The following is a 17828-nucleotide window of genomic DNA, read 5'->3' as shown; positions in this document are numbered from 1 at the left end:
CAGTGAGCTGCCATTTGGATTTTATTCACAGAATTGAAAAAAGACAAGTCAGGAGGTATTTTTGCAAAATACATTGAATTTGGGGACACAGAGTTTCATCCCATCTCTGATCAGGCTGTGAAAAGTTTGGCAGCCAGGAAAGCGAGAGGGTGGATAGGGAAGTGAACAGGTTACAGACAAATATGGGAATCACTTGCTCAGGGAACTCCAGGCCCCTTTCAGATAGGAGGAGTGGACTCCAATCTTCTTGGTTTCCAGGAGCAACTGGTTTTGCTTTTTTAAAAATGTGTGTGTGTGTGTATGTGTGTGTAATTGAACCTAGGCATTCTCTACCACCGAAATACATCTCCAGTCCTTTTTATTTATTTTTAATTTTGAGATAAGGTCTCACTAAGTTGCCAAGGCTGGTCTCAAATTTATGATCCTCCTGCCTCAGCCTCTGAGTCACTGGGATTACAAGTGTGTGCCACTGTGTTCAGCTGCTCTTTTTCTTTTCAGAAGAGTAATAGATACATACCAGAAAAACCTAAACATTGCAGATACATATGATATTAGAAGCAAACCCCTCCCACAATCTTAGCTCTTCCCCCAAAGGGGACAACACTGTGAAAAAGGGGTTTTTTTGTTTGTTTTTATTCCTGCAGATATCTTTCAATGCACATAACTCTATCTATCACCTATCCATCCATCTACCCACCATTATTTATCAATTATCCATTCATCTATCCATCCGTCATGTCTGAGCCTCTTCTCTCTTTCTCTCTCTGCCCCCACTCTTCCCTGCTTTTCGCTCCCTCTTTCTCTCCCTCCCACTAATAGAATCCTATTATGCACCCTTTCAGCTTGCTTTTTCTACCTTATAGAAAGTCTTGGACACAATCCCTTGTTATTACAAGTGGACTTTTTAACAGTATGTACTATTTAAACATCCCCAAATTTATAAGTCATTTCCCTACTGGTAGATATTTGGTTTGTTTACTATTTCTACTGCTATAAACAATTATGCAATAAATAAGTATAAATACTTTATAAAACCCATGCAGTTTTGAGTGTTTCCACTGGATGATTTCTTAGAGATAGACTCATGAATAAAAATATGAACATTTTAAATTTGGATAAATTATTGTCAAATTATACTATAAATTAAACTTCCATCAACAGAGATAAGAGTACTTATTTTTTTATGCACTCACTACTGAATATTATCATAATTTAAAACCCTTTAACGATTAGGTGATAAATAAGATTTCACTTTACTTCTTCTAGACATGAATGACACTGAGAATATTTTGCCATTTTTATTGGCTGTTTGTATTTCTCATATAAACTTTCCTCATGCTCATCTTCTTCCTCCCTTCTTCTCTCCGGGTTCTTTTTCCATAAGTAAGAATTTCATACATTACAAAAATCTGCTCAATGCCCCATATCTGGGCTGTAAATAGGCTCTCATAGTTTGGCTTTGACTTTGTTCATGATGATTTTTGCTTTGCAGATGTTTTAAAGTTTTCAAGCCATCAAATTTGCCAATCTTTTTCTAAGGTTTTTTTTTTTTTTTTTTTTTTTTTTTTTTAAGTTGCAAAGTGTCTTCCTCTTTGAAAGATCATAAAAAGCATTCTCCTGAGATGTTTCCAGTGCTTTTTAGGTTTTTATGTTTCACATTAAAATATTTCAGCCATCTGAGATATAGTTCAGTAAAAGGGAGAAGAGAACCTACTTTTCTTTGCTCTCAATTACTAGCTAGTTGCTAAGCCTAAAGGAATCCAGTATTGGAGGGATTTGAGGGCCACCTCATCCCTGAGGAAGAAAAGAAAGTCATACACCCAATCGGTGCTATGGGCTGAATTGTCCCAGCCCCCCGCCCCACCCCTCATTTACATGTTGAAGTCCTAATCCCCAGTATCACAGATCATGACTGACTGTATTTGAAGATAGGGGATTTAAAGAGGTGTTTAAGTTAAAATGAGGTCATTAAGGTAAGCTCAAGTCTCACTGGTGCCCTATAAAAAGGGGAAATATGGACACAAAAATAGAGAAGAACAAGGCTTAAGCATAAAAGCCATGTGAGGACACAGCAAGGAAGTGGCTGTCTGCTGGTCAAGAAGAGAGGCCTCTGGAGAAGTCAGCCCTACCTATGCCTTGGTTTTAGATTTCTAGTCTCTAGATGAATGAGAAAATTAATTTCTGCTCTTTAAGCCACCCGGTCTGTGGTGTTTTGTTATGGCAGCCCAAGCAGACCCCTCCTGATGAGTAGCACATCCGTCTGCTCAAGAGAGTCATCAGGAGGGGAGCAGTGTCTCAGACACTGTCATCAACTGAACCACTGTGTCCTAGAGAGACAATTCCAGGTTGAACTGGAGATAGTAGCTGAGAGCTGGTTGCCTTCTCCTGAACTCCCCTACCCCCCCCCCCTTTTCTTTCTTCTTCCTATCAGCACAACAACTTAGCCTTGTGCCAGCTTCCTTTCTCAGAGATGTTAACTGGGAGTAGATTTAGGTTAAGAGTTTGAAAGTGTATGTAAAGTATGCAATTCCTGGTCATTTGATCTCTAACAACAAAACACTGTCTCTGAGCTTTGGCTCTTTGCCCTTCCTTTGGCCTGCTACATGGATGGGAAGGAACAGAGCTCATAAGAAGATATGAATGATATGAAAACCACTACCATGAGCATAGGGGCATTGCACAACAGGTCACGTGCCCAGTAGACTGCATGCTTCTCCCACACAGTGTCACAAGTGGCAGTTGATCACAGTTCCTACCATTTCTGGCACACATCATACACATTCACCACCACCACCACCACCACCATCACCACCATCATACCTTGAGTTATCTGGGGGAGGGGTAAGGAAACAACAAAGGTTAGAAGCTTCTTTGAACCTGACCTGAAGAATCCTAAGTCTAATACTTATTGAGTTCCAACCTTTCATTTTTACAGTTAAGAATACTTTTCCCTCTGGGTGGTTAGATTCTTTCCTTTATTCTTAAATCATATCATAGGGAAGAGTGGAATAGGCAGAGCAGTATGATCTAAAGATTTCTCATGTGCTCACCTACATCAGAATTAATTCCTGTTCCTAACCCTAGATTTTAGAATCAGAATTTTTCTTTCTCTCTCTTTCCTTCCTTCCCTCCCTCCCTCCCTCCTTCCCTCCTTTTCTTCCTTCCTTCCTTCCTTCCTTCCGCATTGGGGATTGAACCTAGAACCTTGTGCATGCTAGGCAAATGTTCTAGCACCTAACTACAATCTCAACTCTTAAAGAGTCAGAATTTCAAGCTCAATTTTAGACATTTTAAAGGTTGAGAATTGCTATTCTGATGACAGCATTCCATGCCATTAAAGTGCAAATCCTTTGGTATTTCACTTTCTTAAAAATCAGTCCCTGCAATGAAAATCCAGGCTCCCTAACCCTTGGTCCCCCCAAAATATTTCCCTAACCCAATAGTATCTCTGATTAAAGGAGTCCAAGTAGTGTCATGGGTGGATGGGGTTGACAAATGTACTCTCTTGGAAAAATTTATCCGAGAAGTTTCCCTGTGGTGGCCCTTTTTCTTTTCTGCCCTCTGCTATCCCCTCATCAGGAACAGGGCCTCCAAAGTGCCTTGAGTTATCCTCAACCCATACCCAAGTCTGTTTTTCTACACCATAATTCACCTCCACATTCCTAAAACTTTAGGAGATCCTTGTGTAGAAGCACTTAACTGGTGTTCAGAGACTCTGGCTAGAAGTTATTCAAAGAGAAGTTCTATTCATTAAAAGGAGTATTTTTCCGAATGGACATTAGTTGGTAGAATGAGGGTGGAGCATTAGAAGCATCCATCGTTACTTGGTTTGCCAAAGAATCCTGAGTCAATTTTCAAGGTTCCCAAACCACCTGGTCTTTCTTCACTTTGGCAGACAAACCAAATAAAAACCAATATTCTGTAAACCTGTACACTGCCCACCCCAAAGGCTTCCTATGATTTAACTAGAGGGTCAGTGTTTTGACACGACCAATCTGAGAGGGGCTCTTGGAGGTAAAGGGCCAACACTTCAGGTTGGTAGTACTGTGCCTTGTGTATATTATTTATCCTCTGTACCACCAATGTGGCCAATAGGAGTAGGGTGCTTCTCTACAGTCCTGGGGCTCCCCCAGTTTGATCTCAGGCAATCCCCACCACTCACCTTTTCTTCTCTTGTGGCACCGGCTCTGTCTCCTGTTTGGCTGTCCCGAGGCTGCAGCTCCAGCACGGTGTGGAAGAGCTTTTCTGAAGTCTGGGTTAGGAAGCCGATCTCTGCATTTGGGTGAAGGCCGTAGAGGTAGGGTGACTCTGCAGGCAGCTCGGCATCAATGTACTGAAATCAAGGGCAAGCTCACTTAGAAAAGCAATCAAGATGCACCTCCCACCTCCTACAGCAGCTCCTTCTCGGCAGGGGCACATTCTCTTTGGGGGCACATTCTCTTCCCCAATCTGTCATTGACTTCACTTATTTTCTTATGCCAGACCAGCTTCCCAGAACAGAACTTTCACATTCACTACACCCCCCTTCTTTTGGGGGGAAGTTTAGACAATGCTATCCATCTCCATTTCCAGCCCTTTCCACTGCTCACTGATATATCCTTGTTTCCGCAGGACTTCTATAGTATTTAAAAAATATATTTATATTTATATTTACATTATTGGTATTTTCACAAGCTGCAGAAATGATCCCTGAAATCTTTTCCCCCATGGTGTTTTTACTTGAAGTCTTTTAGGATATGAAAAGTCTTCCTTTTAAATTCTTTCTCTTCCCTCTGTTTATCTTAACCAGAGATGGCATGCTTTAACACATATGTGGCACTGTGCAACCCAAAGTCAGTGTGTGATTTGGGCTGTTGGATGAGCAAGTTTGGCTGAGAACAGAAGAGTTCACAGCCCTGGTGAAAAGCATTGCAATTAAAACATTATAAAAAAGCGAGTCTCCCCAACAACAACACATCTAATGTCCACAGTCTGCGACGTCTGAAAAATCCTGCTCAGTTTGTAAGGGTCACTTTCTCCTCTGGATGTTTTGAGTATTCCTTCACAAATCTGTTTATAATAATAAGAAACTAGCTCCCACGTTATGCTTCAAATATGACTCTGATGATTACTTTGTGTTAGTGACGTCTCACCTAGATAAACATTGCTCATTGTTAAAGGCAAGTTTGCATGTTTATCTTTGTATTTCCTCCAGCACTCAGGACAATCCTGGGCCCTGATGTCCTATAGCAATCTGTTCCCTCACAGATCAAAGAGAGTTGTAAAGAAAGGAAAGCCCAGCTTAGTTGTTTGGACATGTACAGACCATGCTACTACGAAATTCAGATCCACTTGCTTATCTTACTTGGCTCATCCCCTGCTCCAGCCCCCTGTCGAACTATCCCATGGACACTAGGGGATGCTCTTGCACTGTTTTCCTGGGTAAAGCCTTGCTGCCTTAAAAGGTAGCTAACAAAACCCAATTCCTCCTATTTTCCTTAAGGAGTCTTACTATTTTCAATTTCTTCTCATAGGTATGGTTTTTGTGGATCAAATAACTTTTATAATTAACTCTCTTATACTTAATATTTCTATGATCAGCATTTTCCTTGGGTTTGGTATCAACTTTGGTAAACTTAAGATCTTTTAGGCATGATAAAAAATCTAGCAATAATATTTTTTTTTCAAAAATTATCTTTGAGTGTGTTTTCTATGGCAGAGAAAGTAGTTTAAGTAGGCAAAGCTGAATGTTTTAAAAATAGCTGTAGAAATATTATGTGAAAAACTAAAGTAACAGTAAGAAAAATCTCTATGAGAACTATTTTCCTGCATGTGGATATGGATGCCTTTATTCATAGCATCAACAGAGAATGGGAGGGGAGAGCGATCTGTCCACAGATGGTATAAAGATATTTAGAATCACTGTTAGAAACTTTATTTAAAATTTGCTAAGCTCTTACTTGAAATAATAATGACTTTGTCAATATCCTGAATAAAAACAACCAAACAACTCTCTTAGATGCTACTTGCAAAAAAGAAAAACAAATAGAATTATTTTTTAAAATATTTATTTTTTAGTTGTAGATGAACACAGTATCTTTATTTTATTTTATGTGGTGCTGAGGATTGAATCCAGGACCTCACACGTGCTAGGCAAGTGCTTTCCTGTTGAGCCACAACTCCAAGCCCAACAAATAGAATTATTGAATCAAATGACTAGAATAAAAAAAGATCCCTAAAGTCTCAATTTTATAATTAATGTGAGGCTAGGCCAGAAATTCACTCTTAAGTTGAATAAGAGAAACTTGGGGTGAAGAAACCAAAGTTGATACAAACTCACCTCTTTAAGTCCCTCTTCTCAGGACCCTGCCTCAAGCCTGTAGCCATGTCCCAACATGAACAGTCCTGATCATGTGGGGCAGATGGGAGGATTACCTAGACCTTGTGTGCACCATCATGCTATCGGGTACACAGAGCAGAGCCTTACCTGATGATAACCATTGTAGTCCAAGTTGCTTGGGAGTGGGAACCCTGGGGCCAGACACAGTTCCCCTTCTAACATTTCTGGTTTAATGAATTCCTCCAGGTAGGTTCTGCAGAGTCTCCTGTCCCAGTCATCAGTGATGTGGCCCCCATACATGATCTCACCAAACAGGTAGCGCAAGTCATCATAGGGTACCTGAGAGACAGGGAAAGAAAGAAGGAGAGAAAGATCCACATGCAGATGCTGGGGCTGGCTTGACATGCGGACAGAGCATAAGCTACAGGATGGGATGTTTCCTCAGGTAAGGAGCAACCTCGTATTTATTTGCATACCCTCAGTGCCCAGAAGTGAAAGGCATTTTATCTAAGTGTTTAAGTTCACTTTAACACTTGAGAAAACATATCAAAGGGCAAGAAGAGATAAGGTGCCAACCCCTCACACAGATGCCTTCTCTCTCGCATGGTCATTAACCGTGACATTGAAGTCAGGCTCTTCCTAGAAATGCTTTAAATAGGTAAGTGTCAAATGGAGGGAAGCAGGGACCAGGGAACTTTTCTAATTTTCTGCCATTAATGACAAGATTAATTGTTCCCTTTAGAATTTTGAAGGGAATAAAATACAAGTTATACATTTTCTAAAATGAAAGTTAGGGTGGGCAGGCACTTGGAAAAAATAGTGATATGGGCAGGTGGAGTTCCCAGGACCCAGGGGGCTGGAGGCAGAAAGATTTCCCAGAGCATGTTGGTCCGATTCATTTTCCCCAAAAAAGAAGAGGTGTTGGCCCTGCTGATGCTGTGTTTGGTCCATGGACAAGAAGAGACTTGATGGTGTGAACATTCCTTTAAGTGGAAGATCATCAATTTTAGTGCAAGTTTTCCCTGAATATGAGTTATCACAACAGCAGAAGAGGTGGTATAGCAAGGATTTGGTTCCTTCTTCAATTTTGGCAAAACCATAGGGTGAAGAGCTGTATGCCCAAGACAAGGTCTTCATCCTTGGCTAATTACATTGGGAACTCACATTAGCTAAGTATGAGGTCTCTTCCTGCCAACCCACAGACCACCTGTTATGCTGTGAGTACACACAGCGGTCTGGTGGGTACCCGGACAAAATCTCATGGGACCAACTCACACCAGGCGTGAGTCACTAGTTTGGGTTCCTAGCTTCTTCGCCTCTGATTTCATTATGATATTTCTCAGTCTCAGACTGGTCCTGGGGTCTACACCTCCTCTTCCCACTCACGTAGGATACAGACCTCTCTGGGAATCTCTCCCACCTCTGTATGGGAATGACACATCAACTGAGAGGTGACCCTCCTGACTTACACCTGCATCCCTCTCCTTTACCTTTGCATTGGCCTCCAGGAAATTGTAGAGCACATTCACTGAGATGGTAAGGTCTCCCGTGTTAAAAGGATAGGACCGATTCCAACCTTGAGGTCCAAACTTCCGTCTTTCTGCCACCACCGCGTGAAAGTAACAAAGAGCAAAGAGGATGCTCTTAAACTCTGTCTCCCTGGAGCACATCTCCAGAGTGTCCTGAAAGGAAAGCATTGTTTGCAATATTGACACAACAGCTTCCCTTCCCTGGGTCAGACTCTGGTGTTATATTTGGGATTCATCCTGGTTAGGGTTTGAGTTATAGTCAGATGATGATTTCACTGAAGATATGTGGGGGACAAACTTGAGAGAACTTGTAGAGGGGTTGGGTTTTAGTTTAACGTTTGAGTTAAGGTTTACATTCAGGTTATAATTGGTTTGGTTTATAGTTCAAATTTGCAGATATGGATATACTAATGAGGTTAGCTGGTATAATGAATAGAAAACAGGATAGTGGACCACAATGTCCTTGAGCACTGGGGTGTGGTTGGGGACTCCCCCAGTATCATCTCTAAACCTTCCCTTCCTGCCATACTTTTCTTGTTTATCATGAAGCCTCAGTAGGTGTAATTGCTGCCTATGTGACTAAGGAATCCCTGGCTCATTTGCTGGAGGAATGGCTAAGATGAGGGAATGGTTGGGAACTAGAACTATAAGAGATGGAGGAGTGCTGTGATCTCCAACCTCCTCACTGCTCCCCCAAACCTGAGCATGGATGACCCAACATGAGGCTGAGGAAACTGGAATATGGAGGACTCTTGGCTGAATAACAGGAGGCACAGGAAAAGATTTAGCTAGTGAAGGAGAAAGAAAAAAGAGAGAGATGGAAGAAAATAGAAAAAGGCGATGAATTAAAGGGAAGCATTGAGGCTGTGCTTAGCAGATTTTTCAGGGTGATGGTAATGTGGCTACAGAGGGGGAATGCCTGTCTTCTTAAGGGATGATAGGATGGGAACCCCAGAACTCTTTGGAATTAAAAATAGTATCCTCTAAGTGAGATTTTCTGTTCAGGATGGAGCAAGAGGTGGCAGCTGGAGCCTAAGACAGACACTTTCAAATCTCCCACTAATTGAATTTAGCTCAGTCCTGGCATTTCTTCTAGGACTCGCCTTTTGACTTTGCTCACATGGGCAGCAGCAGACGAGGAGGCAGGACAATGGGCTTTTGGTGAGTCTAATTTCCCCATGTAGAACACACAGATACAGTTTCTGTCTCTTTCTGGACATGTGGGGTCTCTGCAGTGCCTTAATGGGTTAATGTTATGGTTTGGATCTAAATGGTTCCCCAACAGCTCATGTGCTGAAGGTTTGGTCCCCAATGTGGCAGTGTTTGGAGGAGGCACCTTTGGGAGGTTGACTGTATCATGAGGATTCTGACATCATCAGTGGATTGATGCATTGGTGGGTTTATAACGGGGCTTTTAGGAGGTGGTGGAAGGAGGTAGGGTTTCGCTGGAAGAAGTAGGCACTCAAGGTGTGCCCTTGGAGGGTGAATCATATCCTTAGCCCCTTCCTGTCTCTCTTTCTCCCTCTTTGCTTCCAGGATGCCATGAGGTGAGCAGCTTTGTTCCACCATGCCTTCTCCCCCAGGACGTTCTAAATCATCACAGGCCTAGAATCAATGGATCCAAGTGACCATGAACTGAAATCTCTGAAACTGTGAGCCCAAATAAATCTTTGCTCTTGTAAGTTGATTGTCTCTTTTTTTTTTTTTTTTTTTGTCAGAGTGATAAAGAGCTGACTGATACAGGCACCACGCTTGTCACAAAGGCATTGGTGTGAAAGGTCAGAGGTGGTATAGAGGACGAGGCCATTGCCTTGTGCAAGTAAAAACTTAATAACTGCTCTATGGATAGAGCTGTTCTCTACAGACATGTAGGATGCTTCATTTGTTACTTCTCACACATTAAAAAAAAACTGGGTCTTGCTGAAAAGTGCCTTGAAGCACAAAGATAAAAAAAAAAATCACACATCAAAATGTTCAAGCTTCTGATTATGGCATATTCACATAAAAGCCAGAATAAAATAATCATCTCCAAACAGCATGGCTACCAGGGAAGCAGGAGTAAAAAGTGTTTCATTTCTAGGATTTGTCTCTTAGGTGGTTAGAATGGGGCTCTGAAGGAACAGGGTTAGTGTTATAGAGGCTTCTGTTCCCGGGCACTCGTGAAAGCAGAATGGAGAAATTAAAACTCTTGTAACCAGTGAATATAGACATAGAGCTATCTCTCTTTGTCAGAATGACTTACTAAAGGTGACCATAAATGATGAGCAAACCAACTGTTGTAGGAACAGAATGACAAGAAATAGACAGCATCTTTTGGGATATATTTCCCAGTTGTCCAATGTTGAAGATTAGATATCCAGTTTGCAGGGAGAAAACCCAAACACAGTGGTCCCTGGGGAGGAGGACCAGACAAAAGCAGGTGTGGCTAAAGATGATAATAATCCTACTGAGGCCCAACATGAATCAGTGAGAGGAGTGGTATGTGAGGCTCTGCTGCCTTCCTCCTGACTGCCTAAGACCCTCAAGTTGAAGAGTCAAGAATGGTGTGCTACTGGAGCCTTTGACAGAGCTGGCTAATGGCATCCTAATAACTTTTATTCCCCCAACTTTTAATTAAAAGAAAGAACTGTGCCACGGGCTGGGGTTGTGACTCAGAGGTAGAGTGCTCGCCTAGCGCGTGCGAGGCCCTGGGTTCAATCCTCAGCACCATATAAAAATAAATAAAATAAAGGTATTGTGTTAACTACAACTAAAAAATATTAAAAAGAAAAAAGAATTGTGCCAAAGTACATGTGACATACAATTTGCCACTTTCACCAGTTTTATGTGTGCCGTTCAGAAGCATCTTGTGCCCTCATATCACTTTGCAAGCTAGTGTCTTGTGAGGATGGGATTATCTCTGCGTGAACCAGCTATACCTCTTATAAGAAAGACTATAGATTTAAAACTTCAGAATTTATGTTTTTTTGCCAGTAGCAGTGCCACATGCTTGTAATCCCAGTTACTTGGGAGGCTGAGGCGGGAGGATGGCAAGTTCAAGGTCAGCTTCGGCAACTTAGTGAGACCCTGTCTTAAAATATAAAAAGGACTGGGGGTGTAGTGTAGCTCAGTGATAGAGCACTTCCAGTTTTAATCACCCATACCCCAAACAAAACCAAACAAAATAAAAACAAACAACAATGACAAAAACCAAAACAAAAAAGGGAGGGAGACCTGTAAGAATAGGGGTGGGAAGAAGGGACTGGGGAGAGAAACAGGAGGTACTGGGGCATGAAATTGACCACATTATGTTAGACACATGTGCAAATATATAAAAATGAATTCCAGTTTTATTTGTAATTATAATGCACCAATAAAATTAATAAAATTAATTTATGTTTCCTCTATGTGAAATGTAGCCAGAAAATTTAGAGGTTTTAACCTTTGTACTCTAGCTCAGAGTATCCGGGAGGTTTGCCAAGGTCTGTTTAAGAAAAAAAAAAAAAAAAGAAAAAGAAAAGAAAAAAAGAATGAAAAGAAAGAAAATTCCCTGGACAAGGGAATGTGTCGGGCAGGATGTTTATTATCAAAAACTTAAAGCTAGAATATCCTGAATTTTTTGATAATGTCTTTGTAATGTCCTCTCGTTCTCTATTCCAGATGATGTGTGGGGTTTGGAGTTGAGTTGGATAAAGGTCTGAAAAAGGATACTGAGTAAGTTTGCCTTTCAGAACTTTGTGAAGCTTCCTTCTCCAAGTTGGACTGTGAGACTCCTACACTATGCGAGTATCATGCAGTTAATAAAATCCCGTTAGACTCTTGACTGCCACATATTGTAAACCAAGCCAGGCCCCAAAGGGTCAATGGCTCTGCTGGTTTTCACTGGGCTAGCTGGAACAGCTGTCCTGTCCAGGATGGCCCATCTCCGGTTCCTAGGTGACCTGTCTGGGACAATAAGTTTTAGCATGGCTTCTATGAAACCAGAGTGTCTTTGGGGCTATTATAAGATGATATCAGAGAGGAAAACCTCCTAGATAGCTCCTAGAAGCTTATCCTAAGACTCTAATAAGGTTTGGTGTGGTGGATGAACTTTAAGGTGACCCCCACCCCTACCCCCGCCCTTGCCCTTTATGTCTTCACCTTTCCGTAAAGTGGAATTCCCCTACGAGGAAGCAACAAGAAATGGTGCCTTCCAGAAAAGATGGAAAAGACCTGAGCTGCAGACTTCACAGGTGCCTCAGGATCAGCCACCCATGGTCCTGGACTTGGCTTTAAAGAAACACTCTCCAAGTCTTGGAATCCCCAGTAGTGGAAATTCCAGTAATGTAGCAGTCTGGTTTTGAATCATATGTCTTAGCATTCTGAGTCTCTCTGGAGCAGAGTTCTCAAACCTGATCATGTATGCATATCACCCAGAGGGCTTGTTAAAGTACAGATTCCTGATCTCCATCCCAATTTCTGGTTCAGTAGGCTCAGGTGGTGCCTGAGAATTAACATTTCTAACAAGTACCCAGGTGATGTTGATGCTGCTGGTCTGGGGCCCAACTTTAAGCATGTGGCTGTATTCCAAGTCTAGATTCATACCATTGAACACCTAGATTATTTGAATCCTTGATCCTCAAGATGCATGTAGATGGGAAGTGACATCAACTGAATGAGAACATCATCCCCCCTGATTGAAGACAGGATGTTTAGCCAACAGGTGTGTTTAACCAACAGGTGTGTAAATCAATTAGATTTATAGCATCCTGCTCTTCGCCATCTTGGAATATCAGTGCACAGTAGACTTGCAGAAAGCTCACCCACACCATTTTGCCAAAGAATGGTCCTATGCTCAGTTCCTCTAGGTGCATCTGATATTGGGAGCTGGGTTGTACCGAGTGGGTGCTGGGTGGAGGCCAGTCACCCAGGGAACACATTTCACCCATATCAGCATTCGTGCATAGCCAATCAGCATCCTGTCCCATGCCCGGGTGCATATTCTTCTCCCACCCAACTTGAGTCAGCTCTTTGTGAGGTGGGGTGCTCTTCCTCCCTCCCTCCCAGGGCAGTACCTGAGTGAAGTTGTCCAGGGCCTTGTGCAGGTTGGCCTGCATGCCAGTGGGGGGTTCGTTGGTGATCTTGATGGAGTTTTCCAGGATTCCCTGGGGGATGATGTGGCCCTCTGGGGAGGGAGCAGGCTCGGCACTGATGAAGACCCTGAATTCAGGGTGGCTGTCATTGCTGTGCTCCTCCAGCTTCTTCTCCAGGGTGCTGAGCCACTTGGCCACTAGGTGGATGTTCTGGCAGAAAGGAAACCCCACAATTCAGGTCTCTGCTTAGTTCCATTGACAGTAAACAGTTATCTGAAAGGCAGCTAGAGGGGGCACGTGGCTTCAGTTTTAAAAAATGTTGTTCCTATGTACATATGTAATCATCTCATGGTGAGTCTCACCTTTGTGTACATTAAAAAAAATTAAAAACCCAAGAAATTAATTAAAAAAAAACTATGGGTAAGTGGCAGATAAATCACAGAGGGAAGGGAGCTGGGAGTGGGGAGAGAAAAGGGGAAGGAGAGGTACTGGGGTCTGAATTAGAGCAAGGTGTATTGCAGGCTTGTATAATTATGTCTGAATGCATTCAGCTGTCATGTGTAACTAAAAAGAACCAATTAAAATGTGGTAAAACAGACATGATACAAACTTTACCACTTCAACCATTTTAAGTGGATACATTTTTAAATGTTCAATGGCATTATGTGTACCCACATTGTTGTGCCACCAAATGTCTTGGGACAGCAGAAGTGTCTTAACCCACATCACAGAACGAGTCTTGGGATGTCCAGTTATGGGGACCTTCTAGTCCTATCATCTGTCAATGTTTTCTAGCACAGTGTTCTCAAACTTGGCTGCACACAAGAATCCCTGAGGGCTTGATAAAACACAGATTTCTGGGGCCAACCCCAGAGTTTCTGAATCGGTAGGTCAAGAGCTGAACCTGATATGTACCAACATGTCATAATGAATCCGACTATTAGGCATAATTATAATGAGCTATTAAAAATAAATTAAAGAAAAGAGTGGACCCTGAGCATTTGCATTTCTAACAAGTTACTAGGTGACGCCAATATTTGAACCCTTCAGAGTTGCAAGGGGGCGCCTGGGCCAGCACTGTTGGCATTACCTGGGAGCTAGTCAGAAATGCAGAATCTTAGGTCCCACCCAGACTTACTGAATCAGCGCATTTTAATGAGATCCTCCAGTAATCTGTACCCGTGCTAAAATTTGAAAGGCACTGATTTGAACTTCTTCTAGCTAGCTTTCCAGAGTCGTCTCTCCCCATCTTCAAACCATTCTGTTAATTGTTGCCAAACTTATCTTTCTAAAACACACTGAGTCATTGCTGCTTAAGACCCATGGAGGCTCCCTACTCCAATCTGAAGCTCCTCTGCTGGTCTTTGAGCCTCTCTCTTCTCTTGAATCTGATTCCTATCTGTCTGTCTGCTTGTCTTCCTATTCAAACCTACATTTATTTCTTAGCACCACTCTGCCGAATGCACCTCTCACTTTGGTAAAGATACTCACTTGGCTTCATTGCAATATGTTTCATTATGATGGATAGATAAAAGTTCCTCGATCAATATTGGAGGAAATAGGCTTGCAGAGCCTTAAATACACAGATCAGCACTGAGCACAGTATTAGGACCACGGTAATTTGGTCTCTGAGTGCTGTTTTCTCCTCTATAGAAAGAGAAACGACAATCGTGTTTTCCATACTGATTTCACAGAGTTTCTGCAAATAACCAAAGGTAATGAATTTGAAAGAGCTCTCTATCCTGTAAAAGGCGGTGTGAGGGTTGGTAGTGGTTTTTAAATGAAAATTTGTTTAAAAATTCATTTATAATCACTCTGTTGGAGCAGAGAATTTAGTGGGCTACTTGGAGAGCCAGTGTTCCTATTAGTGGCAGTTGCTTCAATTCAGCTGCTTCTTTGGGAACTTCTCTGCCAGGCAGGAAAAGGCAGGGCTAGGAGAAAGAAGCACTGTTGCCTGGGTGGATTCAGGGAACTAAGTCTGCCCTACTAGGTTTAGGGGCCTGGATATGCCATGTCCAGGGTCTGTGAAACCAAGCTCTTGGCTACCATAGCCAGGAAGGAAGACGGGAGACAGCCCCAGCCTTAGTCCCACACCAGCTCCCCAGAAGCCAGCTCCCCCAGGAGAGACACTGTTGGGGTAGGATCCTCCAGCAGCATTTCCCAAAGGGTAATAGACTTTGGATACTCTGGGGAAACACTGGATTAAACAAAACTTCTATAACCACAGGAGTCTCAGAACCATTCACCTACTGATATCATGGAGTGTTCTCCACATTTTGAGAGAGGAACCTGTTAACTGTTTTCCCTTCTTTTCAAAAACTCTCTCAGGTTCCTGGGCTTGGAGACACTGTCCAATAGGACTCTGGTTCAGTCTAGTTCATTATACCTGAAGATTCTTAAAAAACTGGGGCAGCTATGAGTTCTAGGAGAGATTTTATAAACCAGCAGGGATCCACTTCACAGTCTGGACAGATCATATCTCGTCGGTACTCAAAAAATGCTGCATTCAGGGGGAAAAGGTAATCATCTAGATTGTGTGGTACTTATTGGGAGAAATGATTTTCCTTAAAAGTGCCCAGTCAGCAGGGTTAAAGAGGGACCTTTGAGAGCTCTCAGGAGCCACATCAGCACAAGACATGGGAGTCTGGGTTGGCTAGCAGCAGGTGCTGGGGGAGAGAACTCTCTGTTAGTTATCTGAGTGGGCTCCCTGGAGGCAGAACTGCAGTCCCAGAATCAGACTCTGACCTCCATGCTGATGTCTGGGTTTCCAAAGGCATCAGTGCCCAGGATGAGGTCTCTTGGCAAATGAACCTCAGATGGCAGAGTTGGGTAACACCTCCCTGCTTGTGGGAGGAAGCAATTGTCATGTTTTATCCTGGGATTGCCACAGCTTCTGAAAAAAGAGTCCCAGGAAACCGCAGATCTTTCAGCTGCTAGGATCCCAACAAATAACAGGATGAAGACTCAAGAACAAGATAAGATGCGGTGAATTATCAGGAGACAGATAAAGTACAGGGAAGTGAAAGCCAGGACAGGAAGAGAATGGTCTTTTCACTTGTTGTTTAATTTCTTTTCTTTTTTTTTTGTACCAGGGATTGGACTCAGGGGCAATTAACCACTGAGCCACATCCCCAGCCCTTTTTATATTTTATTTAGAGACAGGGTCTTGCTCAGGGGCCTCCCCAAGTTGCAAGGCTGGCTTTGAACTTGTGATCCTCCTGCCTCAGCCTCCAGAATCTCTGGAATTACAGGCATGCACCTCTGCGTCTAGCTCTTTAATTCCTTTATTGATTCACCCAACAGGCTTGTGTCGGACATCTACTATGTTTAAGGCAGTGAGCTTGGCGATAAAAATTAAATAAGGAACATCACTTTCCCTAAGGAAACCTAGTGATGGGGCAAATCATATAATAAATCATGTCATCCAACATAGCAATGGATGGTTGAATGAAGTGATTTTAGAGTGCTACGGGAGAAAAGAGGAATAAGCCATTTTTCTGCTGCAGCCTCAGAATCCATGTGAATTGCATGAAAGAGGATTGAAAGGACAGACTTCGCTAGAAGAGTGGCAGCTTTTCCCTCCTTGTAACTGGTGAAATTACCAGCAATAGATATTCTAGATTTCCAAACACCAACATGAGCTCTCAAAGAAACAGCTAAGGTGGTTCTAGTCATACTTGTAGGTATGAGAGTCTAACACGTAACACCAATGCATAAGAAGGGATCCTCAACTGAAAGAATCCAGCCACCAAGCCTTCAACTCAATGCCAACTTTCTGAATGTGCATCAAAGTGGAAATTCACTTTATTTTGTAAGCAGAACGAGTTAAGCCAGAGACAGTGGTAGTGCAGGTGAGTGGGGGAGAAGAGTTACTGGAGATGACGTGGGGAAGAGGACATAGTGAGTGAGGGAATTGTAAAGAGAGACACTGGTATGGAAGGACAGGTGGGCGAGAGGGTAAGAGTGTGCAGAGAGATGCAGAGATTTGGGGACGAAGTTCAAACAGGCACCCAAGACTGACCTAGATCAGGGCAAGGGGCCATACCTGCAAAATAACCCAGTGGCCTTTCTTGGCAGCTAGATCCAGTGCAGCCTCAGCCACCACCTCTTGTCCTTGCCCCAAAGACACATTGTGAAAGTTCCGGTTGTTGAATGTATATCCGAGTTTCTTTCCTAAAAGAAGCATGAAATTGGCATTATCATTTATTGAGTCGAATGATCTGTGTGTTTAATGTTCATAAGGAAAGGCGTACTTCCATATCACCCCTCAAACTCAGGCGTGCTTGAACCCATATCTGAGCCTCATTTGTTGACTCTGTCTTCATGGGAGACCACAACTGTCTTTCTCTCTCTCTCTCTCTCTCTCTCTCTCTCTCTCTCTCTCTCTCTTTTTTTCCCTGACACTGGGGATTGAACCAGAAGTGATTTGCCACTGGGTTACATCCCAACCATTTTTATTTTATTTTGAGACAGGATCTCACTCAGTTGCTCAGGCTGGCCTTGAACTTGTGATCCTCCTGCCTCAGTCTCCCAGTTCACTGGGATTATAGGTGTGTGCCACCATGCCACACTCATCTTTCAGGTTTTAAATCCCAGATAAAAGGAAGCACGATTCATATAAAAAAATCACTTTACCCCTCCTTCCTCACTGAATCCTACAAATGGTTTTGGATGCTGATCTCTACTTTGTGGCTTCCTTTTGGATCCTGGGCCTCGATCTACAAACCTTCAGAGTGAGTATATGAAAGGGTCCAAAAGCAAGATGTGAGTGTGGTTCCTTCTGGGTTGATTTATCCTCTGATTATATATATATGACATCTTCCTTGGGACTTTATTGGGAGGTGTGGTCAGTGGGGGCAGGATTCAGTTAATTCTAGCCTCCTGGACTTTACAACATATTAATCTCCTCCCCTACTATGCACAATACAG

The 17828-nt window shown here is 42.7% G+C and overlaps 1 protein-coding gene across 1 annotated transcript in view; it reads right to left on the bottom strand.

The window, feature by feature from the left end:
• Positions 1–17828, bottom strand: part of Dnah9 (dynein axonemal heavy chain 9) — a 328584-nt gene that overhangs the window by 18442 nt on the left and 292314 nt on the right. Inside the window, exons 62-66 of the mRNA XM_076870265.1 lie at positions 16945–17072; positions 12882–13109; positions 7810–8001; positions 6467–6658; positions 4163–4333 (exon numbers count right to left, since the gene is read on the bottom strand). Of these exons, the coding sequence (XP_076726380.1) occupies positions 4163–4333; positions 6467–6658; positions 7810–8001; positions 12882–13109; positions 16945–17072 (911 nt within the window). The remainder of the gene's footprint in view (positions 1–4162; positions 4334–6466; positions 6659–7809; positions 8002–12881; positions 13110–16944; positions 17073–17828) is intronic.

The sequence above is a fragment of the Callospermophilus lateralis genome, chromosome 11 (assembly GCF_048772815.1).
Source record: "Callospermophilus lateralis isolate mCalLat2 chromosome 11, mCalLat2.hap1, whole genome shotgun sequence".
NCBI classification, from domain to species: Eukaryota; Metazoa; Chordata; class Mammalia; order Rodentia; family Sciuridae; genus Callospermophilus; species Callospermophilus lateralis.
This window is presented reverse-complemented; position numbering and strand designations above follow the sequence as displayed.